Here is a 9,685-nt window from a genome sequence, read left to right on the forward strand (position 1 = left end):
AGTGAAATTTTCGGTAAAACATTAAGGTCCACGTAGTTTTCCAACCAACACAGGAAGTCAGTCTTTAACAAGGTGACAGCACCAATTCGATCTGCTGCTGCTCACTGTTTTTCACAAATCATTGTGCGTTCAGGTCAGTACAGGTGGCTCCATCACTAATTCGGTGAAAGGACTGGGAGGGTCATGAAGGCAGATATTCAAGGAAGAAAAGGAAGTTTTGAAATGTTGTCAGAGAAGAAAACTAGGGATAGGGATAAATTTCTAGTCACTCTTTTTCCAAGTTAAAGAATTTGTGATGCTCTGTAAGCGTTCACACATCACTGCAGTGAATTAGGGAGACGTAACCCAAACAAAGCAAAATGTAGCCCAGGATCACTCTTTTTTCAGCTGCCCATGCTCAGAAATATGATAATATGGCTGACCCTTCCCTTCAGCTGGTGTATCTTACAGAACAGATGGTTAAATACACCTCAGGCAAGGAAATAAAGAAAACTAAGATGAAAGTCATCACACGTTTAACTCTGAAACAAGCCTTACACTCCAGAATGAAATTCTAACCCACTTAAAGATGAACCAATTTGTACTTCTGCCAGGCCAGAAATTTCCCCTAGAAAGCCATCTTCTGAGCACAAGCAGGCGTTCAGATGCGAGTTAAATTCAGTGGTGGTCAAACGCCAGGACAGTTGACGCAGGAGTTTTGCAGTCCCTCTAAGCATCTGGGCAGAGCTCTCTTAAAAGCAGAGCTCTGGTTTTGTTTTGTTTTCCTCCCCAGACACATACTTGTTCTTTTTTTTCATTCTGCATCCCCAGCTGTTGGTTATCAAATCTATGCTGGAGAATTTAATGAGTAAAAGTCTGTGGGGATTAACTTGATAAGGAGTTCATGTATATCAAACACTAAAATGCTGTTGTAATGCAATGGCTCAAAATCTTATCAGTAGTAACATATTAATAGTGGCACATTTTTTGGAAGGCTTTACTGGAAAGGATGTAAACAGGCTGGGCACACTGAAGGAAACTTGACCCAGGCCCCTGCCTCTAGTGTGATAATTTCCTTTTTAGCTTGATAGCAGTTTCCTAGTTCCATACTTTACCCAGCAGTCCAATTAGAAAAAAAAAGCAGAGGTATAAAAGGTTGAAGGGACTTGGAAATATAAGGCACATTACCAGCATTTTCTTGGGTCGTGAGGTCAGCAGTAACAGTTTAGCTGGTGCAGCAACTGCCTGCTTTAACGAAGTGACTCAGGCTCGAGCGGTAAAAATACTCCAGTGTTCACCGCTGTTCCTTATGGCTCCGACTTAAACAAAGGGTGTCGTTCAAGGGCTGTCGGATTGCCGGGCAGGGAGGGCCACATCGCACACCTTTCTGACCCTGCTCTGCCTCAGGATAATGCTGCAGAAAAGGCTGCTTATGTTTCTCAACCTGGGATGCTGGTTATCTGCTAAGGAAAAAAGAATATATCAGCGAACATGATAATGTAATTCCTAACATATTTTTTTCTTGGGCATCGGTTTCCTGAATGTGATGCTGATCTTGAGAAACACTGAAGTCCCGTAGAATGAGGTGGAAAGTGTTGGGTTATGTTAAGGTCCTTGTAGCATTTAATCAGTTCAGCTGTTAAAGTGAAGTCCATAGAAAAGGAGGAGTAATTAATCAAAATCAGAAAGAGTAATGATAAAATATTTTTTACAATTATCTCGATACTGTACTTTTCCAGGCTGATACAAAGAGTTTTGGGGTCAGTTAGAAACTTTCTCTTGGCTTTGAAAGCTTCCACTTGAGCTTTGGTTCAGCCCAGGGACCGCGGGCCAAGAATTTGTTTGTGGTGCCTTTTCCCGTGTAGAATGATGTCACAGGTGAACTACAGGCACTGGAGCTTCAACTGACCATCTCTGTGCCACCATCTTCCTAGAGGACACCTTTGGGAATCGAAAGGAAAACCACCCCGAGGCCCTTGGCCAGCTGAGTAGGTCCTTTGTACTTACCTTGTCACTGTGTTCACAAGGAGTCACACACGAGCGTTTCTTTTTCTCTTCAGAGAGACAAGAACTGAAGTTAGTGACTGCCCTGTAGTGATATGGGCATAATTCCAGTTATCAACCCGGCAATAGCCCTTACGAAAAATAGGACCAAGAGGGTTATCACGTACAGGTTGAATGAAATGAGAACTGAGAACTGAAGGTGTTCTGGAGATAAACAGGCATGTAATTTAAAAGTGAGAATGGCAGCAACACAGAAAATCGTAAACCTGCTTGCAATTACAATTTTAATCACTGATGTGTTTTCTCAGGTGGCCTAATTCTGCCTTCTTAAATTTTCTGGTCTAATTTTTTATTTCCCAATTTTTCTTTGCAAATGGTTTATATAAAAGAAACAGCTGTTTTCCAAATAATAAAGCTAAATTCTTATCTTTTTATTTCATTTATGAATGTCAGCCAAGCTGTCCGCATGAATGGATGAAAAGTGGTTTTGTGTTGATATTGATCGCTATAGGACTGTGATAATATTTTGTGGCTTGTTAACTTTAAATCTGAATTAAACACAATTCTTATTGATGTCATTTTTTCACTATAAAGTCGACAATTCCTTCTACCTTTTCAGAACATATGGAGTGTTTGTAGTACACGAAGGAACGCAGTGGAGCTTTTAAGTTACACGTCTGGACAGAAGCTTTGCAAGCCTTTTGAATTCTTAGAGAATTAAGGGGCATTCACACTGTCAAATGGTGACACTTGTTTATCATCTTCGTGAGGTCCCAGAAGTATTATCTCTTGGGTCTCCGTTTGTGCTGGTACACGGGAGCTACTGATGGATTGGGTGGTTATTAAAAGTGGCTTTGCATGCTCTGGAAAGCTAATGAGGGTAGCAATGAAATTTTAAATCCTGCACTTAAAAGAAAACTAACTCTAAAAAATTTCTGTATAAGTGCTTAAGTTATAAAACATCAGAGGAACACATAGAATTTGCACTTGTTCATCTTCTGGCCGAGTGTAAACAGAATACTGACTGGAATACAACGGTACCTTAGCTAAAATAAAGACCTGAACATTTATATTACTCTAATACTTAAGAAAACAATGTTTTTAGCAAAATAGCTGCAAGATTAGCATATAACGATTGTGCCTCTGCAGCTTATGAAAGCAGAACTGAAGCGGTATTTTAAAACGTGTCTAAATGTTGAATGCTAAGGGAAATAATTGAAAACTCATTATGGCATGCAGTGGTAGTGAGCAGTGGTTTTGTTACTGTTCTACACAGCTAGTTTTGAGAGCTTGCTGTAATCCTGATTAAGCAAAGAAGCTCCAAATCAGATTATACATCTGGTAGCAATTAAATGGAACAGTTACCGTCCGGGGACATAGTATTTTCACTGGAAAAAGAAAAAAACCCCACATTCTGTGTTATAATTAAGCTACTGTTAGACGTAATCCTTTTGTCTCTTCATAAACTGTACTCAAACGCATTTATATTAATTGTGTTGCCCTTTTCCAACGTGTTGGAATGAAAAATGCCTCATGGATGACAAAACTCCTTCAGACGGTTTTGCTGAGTGTTGTGAAAGAAACTGCGGAATTATTTTCATTGTGAAATCTGAATAGAGAAAATACGGGAGAATCTTGAGCGCTAAGAGGATCATCTTGACAAAACAATTGAAAAAAAGCGAGAATTAATGCCACGAGGTGGTTAATAAATAGTCTCAGAAGGTGAGTGGTAGGAGCTTCATTTTAACCTATTGAAAATTGGTATCACTAAAGAACTTAGTTTGGAGGATAACCCCGCACTAATAAGAAGGTGGATTAGACGGCCCACATTCCCCACCCACATTTTTATTTTATGTGGTTCTGTGAGTCTCTTGAGCAATCTAAATAAACAGGAAATTGTATAAATGAAATATTTTAAAAGTAAATAGAGTTTAAAAATAAGAGAAGAGGACTTGCTGAATGAGATGTGAGATACTCTGCTCTGGACAACAGCTACCTGAGGTGAACCTGGTCTGGTGATTAACATTAGCTGAGATTAAGCAAATGGATTATAATGTTTTTTCTAGCTGAGCACTCTTGGAGTAAGACTAAGGATGTTCATTTAACATGGCATAGAGAAACCCATGTACAATTTATAAATCTCGGAAAACAGGGTGACTACTCTTTTATTTACACAGGATTTGACTGCGGGTGAGTATGATGAAATTATATGCGATACTTGCTGGCTATATGGCGTTAGACATATCCTTATATTTTTAGAACAAAGCGTTCCACTTAGTGGCTTTATAAAATTCAGCAGCTTTGTGCATAAACTTTGAATGAGTGGTTTTGTTTATGAGAATGCAGGCAAAGGGATTAAATTCTAAATTCTGTTTGATTCTCTGGCAGAATAAAATTCTTAACATTGTAATTGCCAAAATACCTTCATAGACATTCTGTATCACGTAATAGTGGCTGTTTCTGAATTTTAGAATAAAAGCATGGAAGCATGAAAATCGATACCGTGTTTAAGACAAAATGAAGTTATTACAGCATGATCACCTGTAGTATGAAATAGTAACTCATACAATATGTTGACTGTTCATTTGTTGAAACGTTTGCTCTTTGTAAGATGCGATTGTGAGCTGTCTGGAAGATGCACAAGCGTTTTCCACTATTAAAATCAGTGCTAGGAAGTATTCATTACATGGGGGGCCAAGCAACCGTCAGTTCTTTCATACGTGTTGTGCTATGCAGCTATCAGTTCCCTGCCAAAACTATCTGGTTTAACATTCATTTTGGTAAAGAAAACTTTTTTTAGTTGCTATTGTGAGTTCAAATTATTTCACTCTTATTAAAAAAATTACCTTTTTTCTTCGTATATATGATAACCCTTTGGTTTGGATTTCTTTACTTCCACAGTGTCAAGACTCAGTCTAATAATCACCTTTATGTAAAGTGCGTTGTATTTCTCTTCCAAATGTTGATGCTCACATAACTGAATGTTCTACTTGCATACAAGTATCCACAACAACTTCTAAGTGGCTAGTTTAAAAGCAGTCGTCTCATGAGAAATTCCACCTGTTTCATCTTTTGTAAGAGTGAATAATCACACAGACGAAAATTCCGCGCTGTTTTCCTAAAGGGTGGGAAGTTGTAGTACAGAGCATCTGAGGAGCTATCTATGTCCGTTTCTGTCTCTGGCCATTATTGATGATGACTTGAACAGTTTTCCTCCCTTCGCTAGAGATCCTGGATTGGACTTTGTTAGCAAGATCGAGTCTTCTTGGTCAGTTGAAGGCGATAACATGACATTCAGTTCACTTAAGAGCTTTACTACCGTCATTGCTGCTTTCGTTGGAGTATAACATTTGCATTTTAAAGAGAGTAGGAAAGATTGTGTTGCAGCTAGCAATAAAAACGCCCCTATGGATTTTCTCTAGGAATATCAATATAAACAGAATGACGCACAAAGCATCAAATGACTGGTTCCAATTGTGTCCCTAGCCTTACCTCATCTGTCAACCTCTCTGTTTAGAAATGTAATGAAAATTTAGGCAGCTAGTGAATAGAGGTGTCAAAAAAGATGAGCAATTATAGCTCTCCGTGATTTCAGTCGAAGTGGAGCTCCTCCCTGCTGCAGAAAGTAGGTCATCTCACCAGCTATCACGGACCGGGTTGTATAAGTTACTGCAGCCAAGCTTGAAAATTTCTTCCTGCATGTTCCTCAATTAAATACTTACACGGTTCTTATTTTCAATTATTTTGAAATGGCAATTACCTAAATCAATCTTTTTGTACATCATTCTAGTGCAGGCCTGTTTGGTTATTTTTCAGTTTTAGCGCTTAGAATGTGTACAATTTACAGCATAAATAATGTGCTGGAAGGAGACATTTCTTCCTGTGCTCTGATCATTGTTCAAAACAACTAACAGTTAAAAAGTTATTGGCTCTTAGCGAAGGCTAAACACCCATGCTGAAAGCAGTGCATGGAAAAGCTGAAGAACAGGGTAGGATAAAAACATGTCACATTTGACTTTATTCGAACCTTGACTGACTTGAAAAATAGCAACATTTTCTTTCAGTTTCAGAACTGATGGGTGTAGCAGTAAAATAATAAAAACATTGTTTTCTATAGCTTCGTTAAGAAAAATATATAGTAGACAGAAGAGGCTGTTCCATCAGTCATTATGGCAGCTGTGTCAAGGTGATGCTGTCAAATAATTTAATATTATTTTGATGATGACTATGTTCCCTCAGACTGCTATACAGCTTTTCAGAAAAACTCTACTAACACTGTTTCCTTGAGGCTGACGAGTTGACTAGCCATTTCTACCCTGTGTTCCAGTCAAAGCAAGCCAATCATTGAGATAAACTGATTTTATTAAAGGGTTGTAATTACAGTATCTTTATGTAGATTGCATTCAGATTGCAGTGAGAGTGCTCATCTTCAAGCGTGAAGAGTATTGATATAGTTCTCAGAAATAATCTGTGGTTTAAATTAGACTGGTATTTAAATATTTCCAGTTAAAGGCTACTTCGGCTGAAGAATATCTGAAATTTTTCTGTCTTTTAAAAAGATTTAAAGACTTTTTTTCTTACTAGAGAAAGTCTTATTTGATCAGCAGTTTTTCCCTCAGTATAAACTCACATATTGTAGAGGTTTATCTATCATGAGATATAAAACTTACAATAGAAAAGCAAATGATCTGTCAATCTATGATGCAACTTAACTCTAAAACATCTGTTGGGCCTCATTCTAGTATGGGGTACTGTGTCGTAAATCGGGAGCCTGTTCTCTGACTCCAGTTGGATTTGGTATAAAACTATTATGCAACATCAGAATGAATTGTACCGTCTTTCAATTTTGTTATTCTGGATTGAATATGGCTCATGCCTAGGCACAAATTGCTCCCCTTCTAGTAAGGGTTTTCCTAATATCTTAAATAAGGTGTCATTAGCTTCATCCTCAAGAAAGAAAACACCTACTTATCATTGTGGACTGGCAAAGCATCATCTTCTAAGGAAAGGTCTCTTGTACCAAAACGGTAAGAGACTTGAAATGCCTTTGGAGCGTTTGGGGAATATTTGCAAGTAGAGCTACGTTAACTTAATCTGGCAGTGCTGGAGTCTTTGTGGAATTTAGAGATAACAGCTTGTATCCATTTAAATCCCATGATTTTTGGCACAACTTGCTGCTGTTGGTTTCTCATAAATTCTCTTCCTGCACCTTTCAAAATGAAGACTGTATTATTACTCGTGGTAAGGAAAGTTTTATACCCCTCTCCTCTTTCTTCCAGATTGCTGTCAAAATGAGCGAAACACCTTCTACGAGTTACTCGGTGAATCAGCCAAACTCCTCTGAGAGCGAACAGAGCTTAGCGACGCGCCATGTCAATGTTACCGAACCTGTGGTGGCCAAACGGATCTGTTTCTATAAAAGCGGAGATCCTCAGTTTAATGGGATCAAAATGGTTATTAATAGCCGGTCTTACAAGACATTTGATGCCTTGCTGGACAGTTTATCCAAACGGGTCCCGTTGCCTTTTGGAGTAAGGAATATTAGCACACCAAAAGGGAGACACAGCGTTACCAACTTGGAGGATCTTGAGGATGGGAAATCTTATATTTGCTCCCATCAGAGGAAAATGAAGCCCATCAACCTGGAACAGGCTAGCAGAAAGCCGCTGCCCTGGCAGATCAGTAGACCTGTCAGCGCTCGTCGTCGAGCTGTGCAATTAGCAAGAGAGAATGGAGGCGCATTTGGCCATCGCGAAATCAAAGTAACAACACCCAAAAAGATGCTTGTTTTCAAAAATGGGGATGCGAGACTCAAGCGCACCGTAGTTCTGGGAAGGAAAAACACACAAACCTTTGAGGCCTTTCTGGATTACATGAGCGAGTTAATGCAATATCCGGTCGTGAAGCTCTATACCACTGATGGCAGAAAGGTGAGAATGAAGACAATACTGCCAATTTTTCTATGATTGCTTCTAGAATATTGTTAACCAAAAAGGTGATTATAACCTTGGGACACTGACTTGGTGTGAGAACCTACGTGCTGAATTTCAGCTGTTTCCTTTCTGTGCTGCTTCCGCTTCAGAAAGGCTACTAGGTTGGAGGAAATGTACTGGCGTCTTGTGATCAGAGAGAAGAGAGTGAGGACATTTTATCTGAAGTCGTCGTGAAAGAATTTTCTTACTCAGGCCTTTTTCAGGCACACTCTCAGTTCTGCATTTTTAGCCATTTACACTTTAGTGTAAATGCTTTAGTCTTAATGCTTTTTATCTGCTATGTTTATTGATTGAAAAAAAGATGATAAATATCATCTAATAGCCCAGATATTTTATTATTACGCAATGCAGAGTGGTTTGCCATTAATGGCCTGATTGTCTGTTCCAGTTTTCAAACCCTGGTCCAGGTTCTGTACCTCTGAGACGATGCAGTGTTAATAATCCCGATTTTCATCTCACAAGCTGTTTTATATAGTTCTGTCTCACGTTGTGTTTTATCTGAGTGTGGTTTAACCACAGAAAAGAACTTCTGGTTATACCTAACAGGTAACTAGGAAGAGAATTCCACGCAGAGCTCTGAGCTCTGTTTACCCACACGCGGTGAAATTCTGTGTCGGGTCGGGACACTGTGCCTATCCACCTGTAAGTCAGTGAGGTGCAGTTTGTAAGCCTGGTCTTGCAATACATTTTGGAATATGAACTCAGAACTGTTAGACAAGGCTCTGTGCACCTCGATGCAGCCAGACCTGCTCTGAGCAGCGGGTTAGGCTGCATGACCTCCAGAGGTCTTTTCCAGCGGGTATTGTTCTGTGTTTCTGTCCTGTTCCTCTGTGGCAGTACAGGTCAAGCACTTGTGTAATTCTGAATTTCCCCTTTCTTCCTCCAAATACATGTGAGGACCTACCTCAAAACACATATTCGTATTTCATGGCTATGAACAGTCACCGTGCAATGATGAAACAAAATTACATATGCAAACACTTAAATTATAAGAAAATTTTGATCTGGATCCAAGTTGCTTCTTGAAGTCTTTTTCTAATATATTTATATAACAAGACATACTCTCGCAGAGATAGGAATTGCCTTATAGGAATTGAAAAATTAATTCCGTGCTGTGATACATATTTAATAGCCTCCTGCGAACTAATGTAGAGACTAAGAAGTGAAGATATTAAAGCATGAAAGGGATAAATCTCTCACCTTATTTTTTGTGGTTACTAAGGCAGAGAATTTAATGTTACTTTTTTTTTCCAGGTTCCTAATCTTCAGGCCTTGATATTGTGCTCTGGAGCTGTAGTCGCAGCAGGGAGAGAGCCTTTTAAACCAAGCAATTACGATTCTCTCGGGTATTCACGGCCTGCTAAATTGCTTGGAATTGCAAATCGTGTATACCCAAAAGCAAACGCCAAGTCAGAAAGTGAAAACAGTAAGTTCTTTGAATTAATTTGTAATTTATTAATTGGTTTATCTCTCTCCGCATAAGAGACAAACCATGACAATCTTACTAGGATCAAGGATATTTAAAAAGGCCAGTCGCGACTGTTTATATCTGCTCTGACGCCCCTATAAGCATAAAAAAGATCAAAGTGTTAATGTTCTTTCTAAAATTAGTTTCTGCTAAGTATTCAGCTAATATGCATATTTTCTTTCCAACAGACTTATTTAGAACATGGATGCAAATCTCTAAGTGTGTTTTATTTTAATGCACT

The 9,685-nt window shown here is 38.8% G+C and overlaps 1 protein-coding gene across 1 annotated transcript; it reads left to right on the forward strand.

Annotated features, from left to right (window-relative positions):
* Nucleotides 1–4,091: 4,091 nt before the first annotated feature.
* Nucleotides 4,092–9,402, forward strand: LOC104494983 (oxygen-regulated protein 1-like; the record flags this gene model as incomplete). Its single annotated transcript, XM_010137891.1, has 3 exons — nt 4,092–4,173; nt 7,263–7,913; nt 9,231–9,402. Coding segments are annotated over exons 2-3 (811 nt in total), but the record flags the coding sequence as incomplete, so codon positions are not given.
* Nucleotides 9,403–9,685: the final 283 nt, after the last annotated feature.

Source organism: Buceros rhinoceros, unplaced genomic scaffold, assembly GCF_000710305.1.
Source record: "Buceros rhinoceros silvestris isolate BGI_N320 unplaced genomic scaffold, ASM71030v1 scaffold2396, whole genome shotgun sequence".
Lineage (NCBI taxonomy): Eukaryota > Metazoa > Chordata > Aves > Bucerotiformes > Bucerotidae > Buceros > Buceros rhinoceros.